This window comes from Myxine glutinosa, chromosome 2 (assembly GCF_964187855.1).
Source record: "Myxine glutinosa chromosome 2, kmMyxGlut1.1, whole genome shotgun sequence".
In the NCBI taxonomy this organism is placed as follows: Eukaryota; Metazoa; Chordata; class Myxini; order Myxiniformes; family Myxinidae; genus Myxine; species Myxine glutinosa.
In genome coordinates, this window is record NC_136262.1 from 39,139,270 (window position 1) to 39,164,337 (window position 25,068).

The 25,068-nt window shown below is 46.0% G+C and overlaps 1 protein-coding gene and 1 long non-coding RNA gene across 2 annotated transcripts in view; one reads left to right on the forward strand and one right to left on the reverse strand.

The window, feature by feature from the left end:
* The first annotated feature begins 9,824 nt into the window (after positions 1-9,824).
* Positions 9,825-10,047, forward strand: LOC144890881 (uncharacterized). Its single transcript, XR_013622556.1, has 2 exons — positions 9,825-9,903; positions 10,002-10,047. It is a non-coding gene; the product is annotated as an uncharacterized LOC144890881 (long non-coding RNA).
* Positions 10,048-17,916: 7,869 nt separating this feature from the next.
* The window catches only part of LOC137422393 (adhesion G protein-coupled receptor B3), a 209,035-nt gene continuing 201,883 nt past the window's right edge, over positions 17,917-25,068 (reverse strand). Inside the window, exons 25-29 of the mRNA XM_078773200.1 lie at positions 23,922-24,814; positions 23,628-23,663; positions 21,142-21,246; positions 20,797-20,862; positions 17,917-19,711 (exon numbers count right to left, since the gene is read on the reverse strand). Of these exons, the coding sequence (XP_078629326.1) occupies positions 19,643-19,711; positions 20,797-20,862; positions 21,142-21,246; positions 23,628-23,663; positions 23,922-24,814 (1,169 nt within the window). The 3' untranslated portion in view covers positions 17,917-19,642. The remainder of the gene's footprint in view (positions 19,712-20,796; positions 20,863-21,141; positions 21,247-23,627; positions 23,664-23,921; positions 24,815-25,068) is intronic.

Genomic DNA, 25,068 nt, shown 5'->3' on the forward strand with positions numbered 1-25,068 from the left:
TTTGGCGCATGAGACACCTTTGGCCGGGCACCTTGGAGTGAACAAGACCTGTGCCAGAATATTGGTACATTTTTTCTGGCCAGGATTGCGACATGATGTGGCGGAGTCCTGCAAATCTTGCCATTCTTGCCAGCTGGTGGGAAAACCTAATCAGAAAGTCCCATCCGCACCTTTAAAACCCATTCCAGCTTTTGAAGAGCCATTCAGCCGTGTCATTATTGACTGTGTAGGCCCTTTACCTAAAACTAAGGCTGGACATCAGTATTTGTTGACCATCAGGTTCGCTTCCACAAGGTTCCCAGAGGCAGTGCCTCTTAGAAAAATTACTGCGGCAGTTATTGCGAAGGCCTTGATTAAATTTTTCACTTTGGTTGGCCTACCTAAGGTCATCCAGTCTGATCAGGGTTCCAATTTCATGTCAATGCTTTTTCAGCAAGTGGTACACCTGTTGGGAGTGGAGCAAGTAAGATCAAGTACTTACCATCCCGAGAGCCAAGGGGCCTTGGAAAGGTTTCACCAGACATTGAAGAATATGATCAGAACGTATTGTTTTGAATGTGACAAGGATTGGGATGAAGGAATACCATTATTGTTGTTTGCTACGAGGGAATCTGTTCATGAGTCATTGGGGTTCAGTCCTTTTGAACTTGTGTTTGGACACGCAGTGCGAGAACCGTTGAAATTGGTGAAAGAACAGTGGCTACAGGAGGAGTCACAGTCAACAGTGGTGGAGTATGTGGCAACGGTTAGGCACAGATTGGCAAAGGCTTGTGAAGTTGCAAGAAGTGAAGTGAAGTTGCAAGAAGAAGTGAGCAAGAAGTGAAGAAGAGCAAGAAGAAGAAGTGAAGTGAAGAAGGCACAGGATAAAATGAAAGTGAGACATGACAAGAACTCTCAGATACGAAATTTCAGTCCTGAGGACCGAGTGTTAGTGTTGCTTCCTGTTCCAGGTCAGCCACTACAGGCCAGATATTTTTGTCCCTATGCAATCGAAAGGAGGGTTAATGAAACAGATTACGTGGTGACAACTCCCGACCGATGGAAAAAGCGGCAGCTGTGTCATGTCAACCGACTGAAGAAGTATCATGAGAGGAAGCCTGTGGGGAAAATGGTTCCTGTCTCACCTGTCTCACCTGTAGTCGGGGTGCAAGAGAATCCAGGGGTTGAGGCCGGTGTGAAGTTTGATAACTTTGATGACCAGGCTTGTCCCAGATTGACGAACACGGAAGTGTTGAGTCATTTACATGAGAAATTAGGTCATTTGACAAGGGAACAACAAGGACAACTATCCAGCCTAATTTTTGAATTTGCACAATTGTTCACAGATGTACCTGGTCGTACTGACTTGGTATATCATGATATTGAGGTGGGGGAAGCCACTCCTGTGAAACAACACCCCTATCGGATGAACCCTGTGAAGATGGAGTATCTTCGGAAGGAGGTTCAGTATATGTTGGAGAATGACATCATCGAACCAAGCAGCCGTGAATGGAGCTCACCATGTGTGTTGGTTCCAAAACCCGATGGCAGTTTTCGCTGTTGTACGGATTTAAAACTGGTTAATGCAGTGACCAAGACCGACTCATATCCCATCCCGAGGATTGATGACTGTATTGATAGAATAGGCCCGGCTAAATTTGTAACTAAGTTTGACTTGCTGTAAGGGTATTGGCAGATTCCTCTTACTGATAGAGCCAAGGAAATCTCGGCTTTAGTCACACCAAATGGGTTGTATCAGTACAAGGTTCTTCCCTTTGGATTGAAAAACGGGCCTGCTACATTTCAACGGCTGATTAATTAAGCTTATTGCAGACCTTGAGGGGGTGGAGGCTTATCTGGATGATGTCATCATCCACACCATGACCATGGAAGATCATATTAAACAAACCCATGCATTTTCAAGACAGAAAGTAAACTGCCAAAATCAAGACTCTCTGCTCACCTTCACTCTTTCATTCCTCTTTTCTCCCGCCTCTAGAACAAACTCCCTCGCTCTCTTTAATCCCACTCCTCCCTCCAGGTCTTTAAAACAGCTGTTCACCACCATGTCTTATCTTCCCCCATCCAAAACCTTGATCTTTTCTACCCCCGCTAATTCACCCCAGATCCACTTTTTTGAAATACCAACTTCTTTCCTGGAAGTCCTTGGTGTCCTTGTGTTTATACTTCTCCCACCCCACCCCCCCCCCCTTTCCCACGCCTCCTTCCCCCAAGCCCTCTCCCTCCCACACTTCTCCCTGCTCTCAAATGTTGTGGTTGTGTGCTTCCCCTTCTCTCCCCATCTTGTCTTCCGCTCCCTCTTTTTATATATTTTGTTTGTCTGGTTGATTTGTTTGTGAAATAAATGTTAGCTCTTTCACGAGCCTCGATTCAGTATACAAAAAAAAAAAAAAAAAAAAAAAAAGCTGTATGTTGAAATATGTTGAAAAAGTCAAAACTTTACATGGGGTGTACTTACTTTTTCACGTGACTGTACATACACATATACATCCAGTGTATATGAAGTTGACATCATCGGATCACGACTTAGTCATTCACGACACAATTTAAATTTTTCTGTGGACGATATAGGATTTTCTACACATATGAAACCACAAGCCATAATCCTTTGTCAGTTGATGTAATAAGTACCTGGTGTGCAATGCTCTAGGTTTATTTATTAATTCTTAAAGAAGGTTTATTATAGTGACATCCAGGTGAGTGCACATATTATAAGAATTACTAATAAGCATCCGTCACAGAAAGGTACAACATGATCCAGAATTTCACACCTTTGTGACATTTTCTCCAACTGTTGTAAATTGTAATGTCCAGACTTGATTCACTGATTCATCATTGACTGTAATGAGAGGCTTTCAGGGGTGTGTTCAGTTACTAAACAGCAACATTCCTCTCTGTTAATCTGGAGAAAATAAAAATCAACTGTTCAACTCCTGGGATTTCGTGGAAGAGAGACCTATATTCTCACATTGTCTCTCCATAAGGACAAACAGGCAAATTCCCCAATGTATTTCTAATCCAGCCATTCGCCTCTGGGATAGGCCTCACTATCAACGACAACCAGTCTTGAGCAAGCTGGCCTCCAAAGCTGGCCACCACCGCCTCGGAAACCAATTCCTTCTGTTGCCATCCTCACCTTGTAATAGTGTACAAAGTCTTCATCTGTATAGTGTCATGGAATGTTGCTCCCCACTATGGACTGATGCCACTGCTTCCCATCTTGCCCTCCCATGTGAAACTCTGGTATCTAAGGCCCTCTATGTCTATATGGAATCTCATATTCAGGAAGCTGAGTCTTAGGGTCTACTTCTTGCTCAGTGTAGACAAAATGATGGCCTTGCAGTATTTTTTTAAAAATCAATTAGATTCTGTGCTTGTTTGAATTGTCCTCTCACCTCTCCACCAAACACCTGCATCTCCAGCCATTCTGCCAGAAACCCTTTCCTTGTAATACCATCCCAAAGTCTACTCTCGATGCTGACCTCCATTCTTTTATCCTCTCTTTTACCAAACGGAGGAATAGTCTTTCTGAGCTCTTCCATACAGGATTTTAGGTCTGCTGTCCACCACCACCTCATGGTCTCTCCCATTTCCACTGCTGAGCTTCACAACACCCCCTGAGATCCTGTTCCCTGCCTTCTCCTGCAATTCATCTCCTGCTGTGGTCCATCCATTTGTTGTCGCCCCATCATTTTCCCTTTGCTCCCATTTTGCCTGTTTATCCATTGCCCCATGTTGCTCTTTTTCCATGAACCTGGATTACTAATAGGGTTGACTTTTCAAAATGAAAAAAGTTTGACATTTTCTTGTTGTAAAAATTAGGTCCTTCCTCAAACATATTGTCTGTATAAATAATTGGGGACAATTTCCTGAAGATGTCATAGAAGAAGCACTCTGGATAAGTTAATTCTTTAAGAGGAAGAGAGCAATAAAAAAAGAAAAACGAGTACAGTTACTCCAATTTCATTTGCTCTTAATGGCCAAACAACTACCATTGTGGAATGGATGCGATGAAATCCGCAGGCATTAAGTAGAGCTTTTGATAATTAGATTTTATAAGAACACTCAGGTTTAACTACAAGCCCTTTAGATACAACTTTGGAATGGGTGCTTTGATCCTGATGAGTTTTTTTTATATCATTCAGCTCCACATCCCACAGTGAAAATGGTTAATTGGTTAATTAACACTAGTTAGCATCATGAAGATCAAAAGTAAACCTAATAATAATAACAATTCTCGCACAAGTCCAGTTTTCTTTCAATGCTTTGACTTCTTTTATTATATTGTTACGTTTGTGGGGGTGCATGGAGGAATCCCATAATAAAGATAGGATTGTATAGTTATAGAATGAACCGAGGACGCGTCGGAGAAATCTCAAAGTATTGAAGTAGGGAAACTGTAGCTTAAGATTGTTTATGTGTCTTCACACGAGGGGTGAGGCTGTGCTAACTAGGTAGGGATTAAGGTTAGTTTTACTCAGTACGTGATATTCCTTCTGTGATCTTTCCCTTACGTTTTACATTTACAATCAGGCCGGCCATGCAAAACCTCCATTAAACCACCACAACCGCCGACAAAACCCGAACATTGCCGATCGGCAAGTAAGCCCCGCATCCAAAAGAGCGGAGCCGGCAGGCCACACCCCTGAGCTTGGGATTGGTCAGGGTGACGGCAGAGCAAGAAGCTTTGAGAGGGAGTGAGAGGAAGAAGAGCACGTCTCTCTCAGGTGGCTCGGTTGGTTCTTGCTCGGTATGTGCGCTTGTGAGGAGAACTTTTGAATCTTTTGGAGCTGGTGGAACATTTGCAAATCGATCATGAGAAAGAGGTGTTGGTGGCTGTGGTGCTCTTCGGGGAAGCTGGGGGCTGCGGTTGTGCTTACTGGCCAGGAATTGAGAGGGCGATGTTTTGGCTGCCACTTCACGGCTCAGTGCGCTCGCGTCATTGACCAGCGCCATTTTGGGGTGCTTCGATGTGCGGTCCTTTTGTCGGCCTTCGTCACCTTGCATTGCAGACCTCAACAAAGTGCTTGTTGGGAACAGATAAGTGCACTATAAAAAGGGAACATTTGGTGTATTTTATCTTTCCCCTTGTCTGTATTTGAGTTCGTGGGTGGAGGAATCACATAGGAATCAGTTTTTACCACAACTTTTATTTCCTGATTTATTTCCATTAAATGATTATTTGTTGAATTTAGTGTCGTGTTCTCTGACCGTTGTGGGTTCCGGATTAAACCTGTGTGCTCTGTTCAGGAAAGCGCTTCTCATCCTTCCAATCCACGCGCGACAAAACAACCGTCAATTTTCGGGCAGCCTCCTCGGGAGTAAAGACCGTCTGGCTTTTCGTCCAAGGCTGGTCACTAGCTATGGACAGGCCAATATACTAGCAAAGGTACCCCGTGTTTCCGGGAAATGCAGTCGCTTTGCTGAAAGGAATAATAAGGGAGGGGGAGGGTATGAGGAGTGGGACAGAAAGAGAAGAGTTGGGGGATAGGAGAGGGAGGATGGGGAGGGGGGAGCAGGAGGAGATGGGAGAAGGAGGAGAGGGGGGCAGGGGAAGGGAGCAGGTGGAGGCGTGAATGGAAAGCAGGATGAGAGGGGAGCAGGAGGAGGGCAGAGCAGGAGGAGAGGGGAGCTGGGAGTATGAGGGGAGGGGAGCAGGAGGAGGGGTGAGTCGGCTTCAGGAGGAGGGGTGAGTGTAAGGGGAGGGGAGCAGGATTAGACGAAAGCAGGAGGAGGGGTGAGCAGTAAGTATGAAGTGAGGACAGCAGGAGGCGGAAGAGCAGAAGGAAGGGTAGGCAGGTAGCAGGAGTGGAGAGGAGCAGGAGGAGAGGGGAACAGGAGGAGAGGAGAGCAGGAGGAGAGGGGAACATGATGAGAGGGAGGCAGGAGGAGAGGGGAGCAGGAGGAGAGGGGAACATGAGGAGAGGGGAGCAGGAGGAGAGGGGAACAGGAGGAGAGGGGAGCAAGAGGAGAGGAGAGCAGGAGGGGAGTGAAGCAGGAGGAGAGGAGAGCAGGAGGTGGGGTGAGCTGGGAGTATGAGGGAAGGGGAGCAGGAGGAGTGTGAGTAGACAACAGGAGGAGGGGTGAGCAGTGAATATGAGGGGAGGGGAGCAGGAGGAAGAGGAGCAGAAGGAAGGGCAGGCAGGGAGCAGGAGTGGAGAGGAGCAGGAGGAGAGGGGAACAGGAGGAGAGGAGAGCAGGAGGAGAGGGGAACATGAGGAGAGGGGAGCAGGAGGAGAGGGGAACGTCGGAAAGGGGAACATGAGGAGAGGGGAACAGGAGGAAAGGGGAACAGGAGGAGAGGGGAGCAGGAGGAGAGGAGAGCAGGAGGGGAGGGAAGCAGGATGAGAGGAGAGCAGGAGGTGGGGTGAGCTGGGAGTATGAGGGAAGGGGTGCAGGAGGAGAGGGGAACAGGAGGAGAGGGGAATAGGAGGAAAGGGGAACAGGAGGAGAGGGGAGCAGGAGGAGAGGTGAGCAGGAGGAGAGGGGAGCAGAGCGTCGGTAGATTTTATTCCGTGTTTTATTCCTTTCCCTACCCCCCCCCCCCCCTCCCTCCTCCTCGCACCGGCCCTCTCTCTTCCACAGATCTACCGACATCCCTGTTCTCTACTGTTGTTGTTCCTTTATTTATTGTATGTGTTATGGGTCTATGCCTGTTCTCGTGTGTAATGTGTTAGCTCTTCCACGAGCCTTGACTCTGTATACAAAAAAAAAAAGGAGGAGGTGTGCGAGGGGCGCAGGAAGAAAGGGCAGCAGGATGAGACAGGTACAAGAGGAGAAGGGAACAGGAGGAGAAAGGAGCAGGATGAAAGGGGAGCAGCAGGAGATGTGTGTGGGGAGCAGCAGGAGAAGGGAACAGCAGGAGGTGTGCGTGGGGAGTAGGAGGAGAACGGAGCAGCAGGAGGTGTGAGTGGGGAGATGAGGGATAAGGGAGCAGGAGAAGGTGTGAGCGAGGAGTAGGAGGAGAAGGGAGCAGAATGTGGTGTGAGCGGGGAGTAGGAGGAGGTGTGACCAAGAGGTGGTGTGCGCAGGGTGTAGGAGGAGAAGGGAGCAGGAGGAGGTGTGTGTGGGGAGCAGGAGGAGGTGTGAACGGGGAGTAGGAGAAGTGAGCAGGAGGTGGATTCGGGGAGCAGGAGGAGAGTGTATCACATGATTACTTTTGCCTGCAGAATGCAAAGAATTATCTGATTTCATTTTAAAACACGTTTTCAGCAGATTTGTTTTAATTTCATGGATCACATCAGTGACCACTAAAAATGTAAATATAAGTTGAGTAGACCCCACAAATAAGAAGTCCGCGAAGGGGACAGGGCACCAGCCAAGTGGTAGAATGAATAGCATATAGTGCCCCTTTAAGAGTGATTCATACACAGTGGTTCTTTTAAAATAAATTCAAATTGTTCAGAAATTTCACAATTTTTATTCACCAAGTCTTAATCGAATTTAGCGACTACAAGAAATGAAAACAGACATTGAATCAAAGTTAAAATAAGGGTGTAAAGCTATTGGGAAACACGTAAAGAAATAAAAAAAGGAGTGCTGTCTGCTGTATCGCCATGGCTTGCAAAAGCAGCCAGTGGTGCGCACTACCATTAAATATCTTCAAAGTTGCGTTTACATTTATCCGAACATCGTTTTCATTCATGCACTCTCTTGGAGTTCCCTTCGTGTACATGAAAAGTTTGGGGCCGCTCAATTTCATGGTTCTGGAGTTATTGGAGGAGACCCACACATTACCTTTTATTACCTGCAAATTCGAAGAATTTTCAAGTATATTGGTCCGTTGCGTTTGTGGTTCTGTCTGTTTGTCTGTTTGTTTGTCACCTGCCTACAGGTCACAATTCCAAACCGATTGTCACAAAACTTCACCAAACGGCCGAGTTAGTCATAAGCAAGAAGCCTATTGTTTTTGGGGTCAAAAGGGAGTCAAGATAGGCCAAAGGTCACCAACTTTGCCAAAGTTCTAAAATCCTCAGTTTTCATCCAATTGACTTGAAATTTGAAGAGGACTTGCATATCTTGTCACTGATTTCAACCACCAAGTATTTTTGAGGTCCACATAGGCCAAAAGGTCAACATATGCCTAATTTCTAAAATCCTCAATTTTCATCCAATTGACTTGAAATTTGAAGACGACTTGCATATCTGGTCACTGAATTCAACCACCAAGTATTTTTGAGGTCAACATCGGCCAAAAGGTCAACATAGGCCATATTTCTAAAATCCTCAATTTTCATCCAATTGACTTGAAATTTGAAGAGGACTTGCATATCTGGTGACTGAATTCAACCACCAGGTATTTTTGAAGTTAACATAGGCCAAAAGGTCAACATATGCCTAATTTCTAAAATCCTCAATTTTCATCCAATTGACTTGAAATCTGAAGACGACTTGCATAACTGGTCACTGAATTCACCCACCAAGTATTTTTGATGTCAACATAGGCCAAAAGGTCAACATAGGCCAGATTTCTAAAATCCTCAATTTTCATCCGATTGACTTGAAAATTGAACAGCATTAGCACATTGAGTCACTAAATAGAAAAGCTAACTATTTTTTGAGGTCAAAAGGTCAAAGGTCAACTCAAGATCAACCTTCCAAAATCATTTTTCATCTGAAAAATCGTCCCTTTTCTTCCTATTGACCCGAGCTTTGAACAAGACTGTCAATTTTAATCTTGATGAAATGGACAATTAGCTGTATCAATGGAATTCATTTTCTTGGGGGAGGAGGGCCAGATTTTGCAAGTATCGTGCTCCGCATGATGTCTTCTTGTTTGTCTGTTTGTTTGTCACCGGCCTACAGATCACAATTTGAAACCAATCTTCACGAAACTTTACTAAGTTGTAGAGGTCGTCACAGTTGAGAAGCCTATTGATTTTGAGGTCAAAGGGTCATCCTGAAGTCGAATTTCTAAAATCGCCATTTTTTATCCGATTGACTTGAAAATAGAACAACATTTGCATATTGCCTCATTGAATTGGGAAACGTACTATTTTTGAGGTCAAACGGTCAACTCAAGGTCAAACTTCAAAAATCATCAATTTTCATCTAAAACTCATCACGTTTCTTCCTATTGACCCGAGCTTTGATCAACATCGTCAATTTTGATCTTGATGAAATGGACAATTTACTGGATCAATTGCAACCTTTTTTTGGGGGGGGGGGGGGGGGGGGGTTGGAAGGAGTTTGGAATTTGCAAGTATCGTGCTCTGCATGACGTCTTCTTCTTTGTCTGTTTGTTTGTTACCGACCTACAGGTCACAATTTTAAACCGATCTTCATGAAACTTCACCAAGTTGTAGAGGTTGTCACAATTGAGAAGTCTATCGATTTTGAGGTCAAAGGGTCATCTGTAGGTCGAATTTCTAAAATCGCCATTTTTTATCCGATTGACTCGAAAATTGAACAGCATTTGCACATCGAGTCACTAAATAGGGAAACCAACTATTTTTGAGGTCAAAAAGTCAAATGTCAACTCTAGGTCAAACTTCTAAAATCATCAATTTTCATCTAAAACTCATCACTTTTCATCCTATTGACCCGAGCTTTGATCAAGATCATCAATTTTGATCTTGATGAAATGGACAATTTGATGGATCAATCAATTGCAACCTTTTTTGGGGGGATGGGTGGGGGGTGGATTTTGCAGGTTTCGTGCTCTGCATGACGCCTTCTTGTTATTATAGAGTGATATTTTAATATTCAGTATTATAGTTTGCTCGTAAAATTTTTGATGTGAATAGGGTTGGGATGATTGTAGTGAAATCGTATTCGTACTGAACCCGGGGTGATGCTCGCTGCTCGTTGACACCGCTAGGGGCGTGACTATAAGACCCGCTGCTGCGGACGGTGCTCCGAGACTTCTCCTGTGACACGTTACATCTGGTAGACTCGCTAACGGTACGCCAGCATAGAATATCCAGCTTGCTTGCATTGAATGTTATGAATGGTCCCATGTGATGCCACATCGTATACTTATTGCATTTCCTGCATTACAGGATGATGTCATGATCTAAATGGAATTAAACCACAAGTTGGACTAAAGTTGTGTGGACCTGATTGGTTTTCCACAACACTTAATTCCATTTATATCTACCGACATGGCTGGCAACAAGACGCTGGCGGTTGCCGTATTCTGCGCCGACCCGCAAGCCCCGGATGGTGGCTTGCAACTGAAGCACTGGCTCAGAACATTGGAGAATCATTTCGAGGAGCCTGAGACCGCGCCGACGGCTGCCGCGAAGCTAGCAACGCTTCATTCAAAAATCGACTACAAGGTGTACAATTCCATCGCTCAATTCGCGACGTATGACCTCTCGATCACGGAGCTCAAACGGCTGTACATAAAGGAAAAAAGCCCGGTGTATGCACGATATTTGCTGCTAACGCGACGTCAGCAACCCAACGAGGCGATGGACCACTATGCCCAGGAGCTCCGGCAGCTCTTGCTGGACAGCATCAAGGAGCCACAGACTCCCGCGCAGGCTCAGGATGATCTTCTTTTAGATGCCTTTATTGCAGGGGTCTCCTCCCAGGAACTACGGCTCAAGCTCCTAGAGAAGACCGACCTGACCTTCGCTACGGCACTCGAGCAAGGGAAAGTATACACCGAAGCGCGGATGCAATCGAACACCTATGATCACACGCGCCTCTTGGCGGGCACTACACTACACGCCCGGCCGGAGAGTGCTACCGCCGAGGACGCGGACCTGCTCGCGGAACTCCGGGATGCTCCGGAGGAAGACCCAGTCCTGACGGCTGCCGCTACGGCCAGACCCAAGGCCTTACGCGGGGCCGCATGCTTTTTCTGTGGGGGGCCACGCCATGCCCGGCCCGTGTGTCCGGCACGAGACGCTATATGCCATTTGTGCTCGCAAAAGGGACATTACGCGAAAGTGTGCAGGAAAACGGCACGCGGCTCGCGGCTCATTGAATCGCGCGGTCGCGGTCGCGCGGTCGCGGCGACCTTGAATGGGCTCATTGCGGAGCCTGCGAGCCGAGCCCGAAACCCGGCGCCTTACCCGTCTTCGAAGGGGAGGGCCCCTCTCTGCGGGCCCCTGGGCGCTCAGACGTCCTTGGCGGGCGTCACCGGACAGCCACCACAGTCTCATCCTCAATCGGGCACGAAGTACGTGTCCTTGACCAAACTCCGGGCCACGCAAGGGGCTTTGAAGCCTCGCCAAGCCCCAGCGGAACGTTCTCCTCGTGTCGTCCACGAGCTAACGGTGGCCCTCACCCCAGAAAAGGCGATTTCGAATACTACGGAGGCCTTTTCCTGCCAAAAGTGTCAAAAGGCGTTTTCAAATACTACGGAGGCCTTTTCCCGTCAGAATTGTCAGATTTTGAATCGCGAAACACCGGAATGCTTGGGAAAGCCCTCTGATGGCATTAATGGATTCCCCATGGACAACGCATACTCCGGCCACGACCGCAAAACTGCTGCTGGCATAGGATCCACCCGCGAGGCTTGTCCGACCCATTCGGGGGGTTCAGTCCCACTCCCAGCAGCCTCGTCTGGCCTGGCTCAAGCCCTTATTCCCCTCATGGTCGAAGGCCATTGTGTTCGGGCCTTGGTGGATACAGGGTCTACGGATAGTTTTATCGACCAGCGACTTGTGCTCAGGCATGGATGGCGGATCTGGAGGTCTACGAGACGGATCTTCATGGCTTCCCAGGGGCTTCGACTCAGCACGAAGGGGGAATGCCGATTGAAACTCGTGCTAAAGGGACGGGTTTTTCCTGATGTACACCTTATGGTTTTACCCGCTTTATGTGCTGATATTCTATTAGGACACGATTTTCTTAAGCTGCATGGACGTCTGGTAATGGAGTTTGGTGGGCCTGACACGCTTGTTGTGGGGGCGGACGACGCGCTTGCGGTGTGCGCCCTAGCGCAAATGGACATCCAGCCGCTTTCGCTGTTCCCCAATCTAACCTCCGACTGTACCCCTGTCGCGGTGAAATCACGGCGCTACTCTCGCGCAGACATGCAATTCATTGCGGACGAAACGGCTCAGCTCTTGAAAGACGGCATCATAGAACCTAGCAGGTCGCCGTGGCGCGCCCAGGTCTTGGTGGTGCGCAGCGAGGCCCACCGCAGACGCATGGTAATCGACTATTCCCAAACGATTAACCGCTTTACACAGCTGGATGCCTACCCCCTTCCGGGGATGGACGCGCTGGTGCAACAGGTGTCCCAGTATTCGGTCTATAGCACTCTCGATCTCCGTAGTGCATACCACCAGATCCCTATCTCTAGGGCGGATCGTATCTATACCGCTTTTGAGTCGGGGCAGCGGTTGTACCAATTTACGTGATTGCCTTTTGGGGTAACGAACGGGGTCGCTTGTTTCCAGAGGGCCATGGATGACCTCATTGCGCGGGAGCACTTAACCGATGTTTTTGTCTACCTCGATAATCTTACGGTTTGTGGATATGACCAAGGGCACCATGATGCTAATCTGAAGCGCTTCCTTGAGGTCGCGCAGAGGTATCACTTAACTATGAACGAGGATAAGTGCCAATACTCCCTACGCACGATAGATCTTCTGGGGTACACCGTGACCCATGGCTCTGTCGCTCCGGATAAGGAGCGTCTGCGACCTTTGCTCGACATGGCCCCTCCCTGTGATCGGGCGTCCCTGAAGCGTGGCCTCGGGCTATTCGCCCATTACTCCAAATGGGTGCAAAATTTCTCCGCGAAACTTCGCCCCCTCGTGGCCTGCGACACCTTCCCACTGAGTCCGGCCGCATTGGCGGCCTTTGAAGGCCTTAAGGCCGACATCGCCCGAGCCGCCGTGGCGACAATCGACGAGAGCGGCTCTTTCGTCCTCGAAAGTGACGCCTCGGATCAGGCCATCGCGGCGACCCTCTCCCAAGGGGGGCGTCCCATGGCTTTCTTTTCACGGACTCTTACCACCGCTGAGCGGAGACACTCGTCCGTCGAAAAGGAAGCGTATGCGATTGTCGAGTCTATTCGGCGATGGCGCCCGTACTTACTCGGGCGGTGCTTCCAAATCATCACGGACCAGCAAAGCGTTGCGTTCATGTACGACACCTTACACGCCCAGCGCATTAAGAATGAGAAAATCACTCGCTGGCGTATCGAACTCGCCGACTTCTGTTACACCATCAAATATCGCCCGGGGAACGATAACCGGGCCGCTGATGCCTTATCACGACCGGCTACATGCGCGGGTATCACCTCTTTGGAGGGCCTACGGGTGCTGCATGCCACTGCGGGCCATCCCGGCGTAAAGCGTTTCGCTCATTTTGTGCGGCGTGGCAATCTCCCATACTCGATTGACGATATCCGCCGTATCTGTCGCGACTGCGCTATCTGCGCGGAAATCAAACCGCGTTTCTATAACCCTCCCATGGGGACTCTGGTTAAGGCTACGCGACTGTGGGAACGCTTGGCGATGGATTTCAAGGGCTCATTGCCGGTGTCGAGCGGCTCTCGCTAGCTGCTCACTATCGTCGATGAGTACTCGCGATTCCCCTTTGCTTATACGTGCGCGGACATGACTGCTGCCACGGTGATGCGATGCTTACAGAACTTGTTCTCAATGTTCGGGTACCCGGCCTATGTCCATACCGACCGGGGTGCGGTCCTCTTGTCTCAGGAGGTGCGCGGCTATCTGCTCCAAAATAACATTGCTTCTAGTTACACCACGCCGTACAGACCCCAGGCTAATGGGCAGATCGAACGCTTCAACGGGATTATCTGGAGGGCCGTCATGCTCAACCTCCGGACCCTCGGCCGGGGCCTCGATAAATGGGCTTGGTCGCTACCTGCGGCGTTGAACTCGATCAGGGCTCTCCTGTGTACGGCAACCAACCAAACTCCCCACGAGCGACTTTTCCACCACCCCAGGAGCACGGGGTGTATACGGTCTTTGCCCAGTTGGCTCGCTGGGCCCGGGCCGGCCTACCTTAAACGGGCGGTTCGCGCGAGCAAGAACGACCCCCTAGTGGACAAAGTGCAGATTCTCCAGGCTAATCCTGAGCATGCTCGTGTGATGACGACTGATGGCCGTGAGACTACTGTCTCCGTCCGTCACCTTGCCCCATGCGGGGTCGCCGACCTGAGTAGGGAATCGGACGGACCGACCGAACCCATCTATGAGACTATGGCCTCTCCCGACGCTCCCATTGCCGAAAGTCTACCGACTCTCCCCTCGCCGGGTCTACCTGGGCCCGACGACTTGGAGTTACCCCCTTCGTCACCCGACCCTGATGGCGCCTCCGACGCCGGGGACACAGGGATACATGATGCCGTACCCGGGGAATTTCGGACGCGTGCTGGCAGAGAAATTCGCCGCCCGGCCCGATACGGTTGGGTCGACTGATGTTCCGCACCCTGTTCGTGCTGACGCTCGCTCGCTTCTAGCCGCACCGCCGTATAATTCTGACGGGGGGGGGGAATGTAGTGAAATCGTATTCGTACTGAACCCGGGGTGATGCTCGCTGCTCGTTGACACCGCTAGGGGCGTGACTATAAGACCCGCTGCTGCGGACGGTGCTCCGAGACTTCTCCTGTGACACGTTACATCTGGTAGACTCGCTAACGGTACGCCAGCATAGAATATCCAGCTTGCTTGCATTGAATGTTATGAATGGTCCCATGTGATGCCACATCGTATACTTATTGCATTTCCTGCATTACAGGATGATGTCATGATCTAAATGGAATTAAACCACAAGTTGGACTAAAGTTGTGTGGACCTGATTGGTTTTCCACAACAATGATGGCCTACACTCTAGAGGTATGGCAGGGTGATTCATTAACATATCTGCTGTCCCGCGGATGGATGTTGGCATTCTTTCTGCCAACATTAGTTGGTGGACATTAAATATTTCACTGTGTCTTTCAAGAAGTCACTACTCAAGAAGAGTAAGCGAGCTATCGCCGGCACTCTTGCCAAATTTCTGCCCTAACTTCTGCTGCGAAGGCAATGGCAAACCACCCAGTATATCCCTTGCTAAGAAACTGCTTTGGCGGCACCGACGCTCTGTAAAAGAGTATGGTCCATCAGAAAAAGATAATGACAAATCGATGAGCATACTTCAGCTCAAAGAGCAAAGTGTGCGGTTATGCAAGGCTTGTGAAAGTCATACCTATGATGCACTTTGACCCCACGGCCAAAAATCATAGTAATACAAGAAACATGCTACTTCTGCTTTTCGGCATCTTCAGCAAGACAATAATTACCGTGCGCGCGCGATGCAAAAAGCAGGGTTAGGCATTCGGTTGCATACGTGCGTGTCTGCATTTTAAAAATTCTTTTTCTTGGCAACCGTTTGTCCGATTGACACGAAATTTCACCATAGAAATTCACCAATTTCACCAATTTCACGTTCGCCTCCTCCTGTAGAATAACGTAATGATCATTATTACGTCATAGGTAACATGGTACAGGCGCCATCTTTGAAAAACTTCACACCTCTATATCTCTGAAACCACTCCATGGAAAAAATTGAAACATGGCTCATTGTCAAGTACTCCCCATGAGGAATAAGATATGTTAATGATGATGTCATAGTTGCTTTTGTTATAACGTCATAATTTGAAAAGTATAACTTCATCCGATGTGTATGAATTTTTTTTTCTCTGCAACTTGGTCTGATGGACATACAATTTTCACCATAGGAGCCCCTGCTCCTATAGAATAGTTTAATGATAGTTATGACGTCATAGGTCACGTGGTACAGGCGCCATCTTGTAAAAAAACAAAAAACGTAGTACCTCTATCTCCAAAACTGCTCCATGGAAAAAATTGAAACGTGGCTCATTGTAAAGAACTCCATATGGGGAATAGTTCTTGTTGACAATAACGTCATGGGTGCCTTAATTATGACGTCATAATTTGCCAGGTGCAACGCTTAGTCTGATCAGTTTGAAATTTATTGAGCGTGATCTATGCAAGAATTATATTAGAGAATATAAATTTATGATGTAATTGCTCACGTGGTCTGGCAACTATATTGGATCAAAGAAAGAAACCCTTCAACAACAGAAGAGTTGGCTCACACCACGTTGACTGCGCAGGGTAAGTATTCTATGAATACCATCTAGTTTTGTTTTAGCAAATGTTTGATATGCATAATGCAACAGGTTGTAATTGGATTGAATCCTTAACACACGTCAGAGTAATTTCACTCCAGTGTAGCTTCACATGATGCGGTAAATACATATACCGTATAGAATCATAGATGATGCAGATGTAGCGCACTTACCTTTGAGTTGCTATTATCCATTATGTCATTGGTGATATTTCCAAGCACAGTGTAAATTGTCATATTGGTGATTCACAGGTAGGGAGCTGCATTACAACGTGTGCCGTCCTTCGGATCAATGTTAAGCCGGGTGCCCCATCTGCTACCATTAGTTGGTGGATGTCACAGACCAAGCAGCGTCTTTTTGAGAAGAGTAGGTGAGGTAGCGCCAGCATCCTAACCAAATTCCGAATTCCTGCTCAGTTTATATACACAAAGAATTAAGTTAAGCACCCCTACACAACGAATTAAGGTAAGCACCCCCTAATATATATTCTTTGTGTATATGTATACATTGGCATATATTCTAAGGTATGTGAGATCAAATAATGATTGGTATGACATTAGCAATTATCCATTGATGAAATTGAGTGATCAAAGTGAAAAAAAGTGATTGGTTGAGTCAGTGATCCGATCACGTGGGTCCTACACACGTTATTGACGCAAAGATCGCTAGAGGTCTTCTCAGAACAATGACTGTACGTTAGAAAACATAAACGTCATCCACACTGTCCGTGATGGACCTATAGCTCCATACTTAAATTGAGGTGAAAATATGCCTAAAATTCCCAAAAAATTTCACCTTAAATTATTCAGAATAAAATATTGAAAACGGCATGATTGTTATGTTTTTATGTGACCATAATATCACTTCTCCAGAAAATATAGCAATATCATGGGTATATTACACTGTTTTGACGACAACAAAGTTGTAATGTGCGAGGTTGTAAAAAAACGGGGGGGGGGTGCTTAACTTAATTCTTTGTGTATATATATTTGAATGTCATGCCTGGCCAATTGGTTCGTGAATGACTTGGACAAAAAAATCTTCTGTTTCAAATAGGTGGTAATATCTTGGGCTATTAATGTAGTAGTAGTGGTATAGTAGTAGAAGTAGAAAAGTAAATGTTAAGAACAAGGAATACTTCATGAGCCCATTGTGCCCATGTAATACACATGCTTCATTTACAGGATCATGTGGGGTATGAAGATTTGCCACTGAAAATTCCATCATTCCCTGTTTCTGAGTGTACTTTGCTTATCCATGTATTATCTATTGATCTCCGGAGTCATAACCTTCCTTAAATACACCCGAAATTAAATATTGTGCCACAAAAAAGCCTCCAAAATATACTTTATTTTTCTCATGGCCCCAAATACATATTCAGCAAGGGTTAATGATGAATATCCATGTTTGTCATAGTCTTAACCCACACTTTCTTATGGCTTAACACACATGTCCCAATAGAAGTGTTCAATGCCATCCAAAGGCTTACTATTCTCAGGAATGAGATTTTTCAAATAAACGTGAATGGAACAGCCGGCTTAACAAGCCCTGACAAAGACAAATGTGGGATGCTCCAAGATGCGGTGCCCCCTGCTCGCACATCCCCAGGAGGCTGATTATGCAGTATAATGTGCGAGTTCAAATCCATAGCTGGACAGCACAGAAAGGATGGAGATAACTTGATTGTAGAATATTCTCTGTTGGGATCATGGGAGAGAGCATATATATACAGAGAGGTGGGGAAAGCTGGGAGGGGGGAGGGAAAAAGGTGGGTGGGGGGGGGGGCGAAGGGGGAAGGAGGTGAGGGGTAGGAGTAGGAACATTTTCTAGATTTCAAATTCGCCAAGTTTCAAAATATTCTTCTGTCATCCAGAAGTTGATAGTACGAAAGGAGGTGTGAGTTCCCAAAGTTTTGTGAACTCCGCCAGAAGTACAAAATTTCACGACTCGTTTCAAAAAAAGTACTGATGGGTTTCCTTTTTTATTATAAATGTTTAAAATGAAGGCAAAAAATGAAATCGGACAAAAAAAACCCAACAAAAAAAACAAGATTTAGTCATTCAAGTTAAACGTGTTAAATAACACATCGCAGTTACAAATGAAATCCACACCAAAGTCAGGCATTTTATCAGCCAACATGTTCTACATACATGCTGAGATCGAAACTGGACAAAAATAATCTGCAGATAAGTTGACCCGACTGTGCTTTTAATTAATATATCCTATACCTTGTATTATACATCTTGAAGGACACCGCCAGATTTCCTTCCATTATCGTACAAAATAACAGAGTGAAAGTGCCTTGCTGTCTGCAAAGGAGAGAGTACCTCCAACGACGTGCAGGTTAACGGTTTCGAATCCATTTTCAGAGTTGCACGAATTTACAAGACTGTATATCCTTTGCCGTGCAGACATCATTCATCTGTTTACAATTCTACAGTCCAAAAAAAGGAAAACATCTGATGTCGTGGGTATATGTACAACGCGATGGGATTTTGTTTTTGTATTTTTTTTTGTTTGTTTGTTTATTGTTTCCCCCAAAACGAATGGAGCAGCATGAAGGCCTTGGGATAACAGTGGGGACATTAATGCAGGTAGCGGCAGCAACAGCAGCAGGAGGAACACACGGCCCGTCGCACCGCCGCCTCTTGCGCAGTCGGGCACGGACTATGGGGCCCACGCTGGCGGACGAACCTTCGTAGACCACGGATGGATCGTGAGAAGCCTTTTCGAGCTATAGTAACTTTCTTATTAAAATGCTGTCAGATTTTCTGAACATGGACAATTGAAAACTTAGTAATGAGTTCATAAAGTTGCTGTTCGCTAGATTTCAAACTGGTGGTCGGAATGGGACCGTTATCCAATGCTCGTGTTATATCAAATTTCGACAGCACAAAAAACGGTAGCGGGAATTTACAAAGATACCAACTGTGCATATATAACATTTATTAACAGTTACACATTGTAACTAAGAAAGGAATGACATTCTACGAGGAAGCTTTCTACAAAACAATAGGGCTATTATAGCAGCAGAAGCGGGGAAAAAAGGATGACTGACGCATGTGGAAGAAGGAATTGTACAAAAAGTCTTGTCTTGGCCACAGCCACCTCAACCACCAAAATACTTGGCCAATTGATTTAATTTTTTGGCAATTATTTTTCGACTCGAGTTTGAATGTGAAAAATTGGTCACCGCTTCGGTAACGATGCTTGCATTAACCAGATTGGATTTTGGAGAGGGGAAGATGGGGGCAGAGAGGGTGAGTAATTGGCTGTGCATTTCCTCGAGCAACATCTCACACAGGTGTCTGGAAGTTGTCCAGCTGGCTGGCCAGACAGGCAAGAGGTGTGGCCCCGTGTGTCTGTCCGTAGCCCTCTGCCGCTCCGATCGCCGGCATGCTTTGTGGAGGCCACCGCCATGCTCCGCAGTCGCCCTGGCCGTCCCAAGGTCCATGACTAGGCCCCGAGGCCTCCTGCCGTGTTACGGGGCGATAAAGAGAGGTGCTGGTGGTCCGTCACCCAGGCCTCGGCGACCCACCCACCTGCAGCCATCCCTCAGCCTCTCCGACTGCATTATGGGATTTTCCTGGCCCAGCCACTCGCATTCTCGTCGGCCCAATACGCATGCAAAGCATCAAGTGGCTGCAGGTGACGACAGAAAGAAGGGAGGGGGATGATTTGGACACATGGAATGGAAGCGGACCCGGGTATATGTGGCGAGGAAATGCAGACCTTTTTCCAATCTTCTAGGCCATCCTTGTGAGATTAGCATTTTCCAAAGGAACTCTTGTATGGTTGATCATGCCTCACAGTTTCAAGTCACAGTCAGTCACAGTTTCCATATACTGTCTTAATTTGCTCCTCTAAGATTGTCTTTATTCTACCAAAACTGGGTTACATTTGAATGTTAACATTTGGAGGCAAATGTTCTACACCTCCAATAATTGGCTGCAGCGGTGAGGATTCTCTGCATGAATAATGAATTACCGTTAATGATTTCCATCTGGTCTTTCAGTGGAATGTGTTAGAAACTGTGATAGCCATGAAAGGGAATGAAACTGTGAATTTTCAAGGCTCCAGTGATAGTTTGTTCTTTTGACGCCACAAACACGTCCAATTATTAGAAGACGCCTGGAAGAGGTTTCCGGCTCCCCGTTTGATGTGTGTTAACGGATCATGCCATTTTAGTGAAAGAAAGAACAAACCAACTCTGCTGTTCCACCTTCGCTAATCAATGAAGCCATAAAAATATGAAGGATGGAGAATGAACTTGCATGCATTTTCATTCAGGGGATCAATGGTTTGACAGCATTCAGGGATCAACACTGCGCAGCGGACACGTCTATGGAAGCTAATTCAATTCAGCACGAAACCTGTACCCGCCTCTTATTCCAACGCATTGTCCCTCTTCATTTTCTACAATGGGAAATGCTGCCATGCAATTGAGAGATAGCAAAGCGACTTGCAAAATTCAAGCCTTAATTAATTTAATGACAAGACAAAGGGGCTGTGCAAGAGCACCGATGTTGTGCCGGTCAAGCGACCAATCGCGGTCAAGGGAAAAGTGGCAGCGCAACTTGCAAATCAAATCACAAATGCCACGGCATACATAATGTTACTTTGGTCGAATCAAATGGAACATTATTGTCGAATGGCAAAATATATATTTATAGAACTTGTGCTGCACAGAGATATGTCAGCATTCTCAAAATGGTGTCTCGACTTACACTCTCGGCGATAGATTCATTGGCAGGCGATGAAGGATTCCATCTGCCCCTCATTTGATCTTGCATCTGCGGAAGATAAAGCCAGAAAAATCCATAACCATAAGTCCACAGGGAACAGAGGCACTTGGAATGTTGGCATGCTTGAGGACACAACTGGAGTGGCGTTAATTGGTGGCAGAGCCTTGGGAGGTGAGAATCCTGCACGATATTATACTATTGTTCTGTGTGTGGTGGGTGGAGTATGGGGATGCTAGGAGAAAGGGTAGCTGAGGGTAGGGGGGCAAGTTTGATGGTGATTGATAGATTTGTTGATTGCTTTCAGATTGTGCAATAATGAACACTTACCTTTATGGTGTCCAGAGGCATCGGGCGCCCTCTTTCCATAGTCTGAAACTTTTGGCTCATTTCGTGCAACATTTCATGATGGCGTTTCCGAGTGTGCATGATTTTCTGAAAGAACACCGAGAATATTATTGGTGTCATTTGGTAAAAATAAATAAATAAACAAGAAGACGTCATGCGAAGCACGAGACTTGCAAAATCCGCACCCCCCCCCCCCCCCCCAAGAAAAAAATTCCATTGATACAGCAAATTGTCCATTTCATCAAGATTAAAATTGACAATCTTGATCAAAGCTCGGGTCAATAGGAAGAAAAGTGATGATTTTTCAGATGAAAAATGATGATTTTGGAAGGTTGACATTGAGTTGACCTTTGACCTTTTGACCTCAAAAATAGTTGGTTTCCCTAATTAGTGACTCAATGTGCAAATGCTGTTCAATTTTCAAATCAATCGGATGAAAATTGAGGACTTGAAAAATTTGGCCTATGTTGACCTTTTGGCCTATGTTGACCTCAAAAATAGATGGTGGTTGAATTCAGTGACCATATATGTAAATCCTCTTAGAAGTTCAAGTCAATCAAATGAAAATTGGTGATTTTCGAAATTCGGCCTATGTTGACTTTTTGGCCTATGTTTACCTAAAATATAATATGTGGTTGAATTCAGTGACCAGATATGCAAGTCCTCTTCAAATTTCAAGTCAATCGGATGAAAATTGTGGATTTTAGAAATTTGGCCGATGTTGACCTCAAAAATACTTGGTGGTTGAATTCAGTGACCAGATATGCAAGTCCTCTTCAAATTTCAGGTAAATCGGATGAAAATTGAGGATTTTAGAAATTTGGCCTATGTTGACCTTTTGGCCTATGTTGACCTAAAAAATACTTGGTGGTTAAATTCAGTGACCAGATATGCAAGTCCTCTTCAAATTTCAGGTCAATCGGATGAAAATTGAGGATTTTAGAAATTTGGCTTATGTTGACATTTTGGCCTATGTTGACCTCAAAAATACTTGGTGGTTGAATTCAGTGACCAGATATGCAAGTCCTCTTCAAATTTTAGGTCAATCGGTTGAAAATTGAGGATTTTAGAAATTAGGCTTATGTTGACATTTTGGCCTATGTTGACCTCAAAAATACTTGGTGGTTGAATTCAGTGACCAGATATGCAAGTCCTCTTCAAATTTCAGGTAAATCGGATGAAAATTGAGGATTTTAGAAATTTGGCCTATGTTGACCTTTTGGCCTATGTTGACCTCAAAAATACTTGGTGGTTGAATTCAGTGACCAGATATGCAAGTCCTCTTCAAATTTCAGGTCAATCGGATGAAAATTGAGGATTTTAGAAATTTGGCTTATGTTGACATTTTGGCCTATGTTGACCTCAAAAATACTTGGTGGTTGAATTCAGTGACCAGATATGCAAGTCCTCTTCAAATTTTAGGTCAATCGGTTGAAAATTGAGGATTTTAGAAATTAGGCTTATGTTGACATTTTGGCCTATGTTGACCTCAAAAATACTTGGTGGTTGAATTCAGTGACCAGATATACAAGTCCTCTTCAAAGTTCAAGTCAATCGGATGAAAATTGAGGATTTTAGAAATTCAGCAAAGTTGGTGACCTATGTTGACCTTTTGACCTATTGACCCCAAAAACAATAGCCTTCTTGCTTTTGACAAACTCTACTATTTGGTGAAGTTTCGTGAAGATCAGTTGAAAATTGTGACCTGTATGCCGGTGACAAACAAACAGACAAACAGACAAACAGACAAACAGACAAACAGACAAAACCACAAACCGAACCGACCAATATACTTGAAAAATCTTCGATTTTGCAAGTAATAAATGAATATAAAAAATATAAATAACCACATTTAGAGGCCATTTTTCCCCGCAAAGCGGGGGTTGGCCTTTTTCGGGGACCGTGGTTGTTGTTGTTTTTCGGTCCCCTTTTTGAAGCAATGTTTTACGGCCGAATGCCCTTCCTGCCGCCAACTGCCGCCAACCCTTTTTGTCGCCTTTTACGACAAGCAGAGAATTTACCAGTGAACTGGTACTCAATTAGCCGACCTCGGAAGGATGAACAGGCTGAGTCAACCCCCCCTGGCGTTAATTCAGCAATCGACTGGGATTACGAACCCAGGATCCTAGGATCCTAAGCCGGCACCCTAGCCGCTAGCCCAACACCAGGCTTGAGTAATAATTACAAAATAAATGAATGTAATTGTTGGTTTTGTAATTGTTGATAAAATAATAAAAGTAATAAATGAATAAATTACAAAATTGGGAAAAATGATAATTGTTGATTTTGCCATTCAGGCCTACATAGCACTGCGTTTCAATTGCCATTGCAAGCTGTCTTGTTCTTAAATATTTATTTCCGCTTCTTCATTTTTTATGCTGACACAATAAATTGTCTAATGTAATGAAAACATTACCAAGAAATTGCTTCCATTCCATGTCACCTGAATTGCAATCATTCAAGCTCACCTGAAAATCTAATTCTGAATATCTTGTTTTTCTTCTCTAGAAGGGAAACAAAACAGAAAGTTTTTAGAAATTGACAGAGGCAAAGGCAGTCATTTCTCAACCTGTCAGCCTCTCTTCTACCTTGGACTGTTTGCTAATTCTGCATCATGCACTCGATTCCGAGAGTCAATTTTTAGGATTTGCTACATGTCCATTGTTGAAACATGGCTTCCAGTGCATTCCTCCATTTATATGCATACCATTATTTTTGTGCAGCAAAAGTGTGCCCAGAAAGTGCAGACAAACAGGTCTTACGTCAAGTGAATTGACAGATGCTGTTGAGCCTGTCTCGCCTTTCATGAGTTGCCGAATCAGGCCCTTGTCAATCTCAGGTAGGCTCGTCAGCGTGTTGGAGGTATGTGGACGTGGGTGATGCAACGTGCGGTGTGGGTACGATGCCGTTCGCTGGATGGCACCTGACCCACCTCTCCCATTGTAATCGGAGCCCAAGCCACCTGCACGCTCAGCACCCTTTCCCTCCTTGGTGGTACTCTGCAGCACTATATAGTCCTTCTCAAGTGCCAGCTGCTGTGCCCGAGCAAGCTCTGCCTCTGTTTTGGCATAACAAACCTGTGACCGCTTCCCACCTTCTGCTCTCATGGCTGGCTCAACGAAGCTGACAGGCCCCCCATAATTCCCGGTCCCACTGAAATTGTTGCTGCTACCTGCCTGTAGGCCTAGAAACTGCAATCCAGGTGTTGTGAAGCGTGACCCACATGTACCAAAAGGGTCCGGTGTGCCTGGGCAGTGGCTCTCAGTGCCCTGCACAGTAGAAATTTCCATTGTGCGGTTGTTGAATCTTGGTACAGTGCTATTTGTGTCCTGAAAGCGCAAACTCGATGGCCCTGGATCCATAAAACTTGGATTTGCAGTAGTCTCTGGGAAGCGTGTCAGCATGGTGCCAGCTTCTTGGAAGATCGGGATACCTCCTGTGTCTTGAAAACGAGGAAGACTGGAGCTTGCATTCAGGCTGGACTGTGTGACAGAAGCCAAAGGAATTTGGTTTCCAGGTGGAGGTGGGAGGCGAGACTGGGAGAGGCAGGACTGAAGTTCGGTTTGCTCCTTATGCTCACTGCTACGGAGGGAACTGCGAGACAGGGTGCTGGCTGCCATTGAAGAGCGACCACCTGTATTTTCCTTTTGCCGGGCTATGAATGGAGAGGGAATGGGAAGAGAAAAAGATAAAGAAATAAAGAAAGAGATAAAAAGAAAGGGGAAATGAAAGAGAGTGAGAGAGATCTTTTAAAACAAAAGACAACCACCACTAAGGGAATGAGTGCAAGGTCAGTATTGCTCTTAGGAAATGGGTTGAGTGGCAGGAAGGGGTGTGCAAGAGGGAGGAAATGAGGCAGAAGGTGCGTGAATGAATGAAGATGAAGAAAACAAGAGTAAATGACAGAAG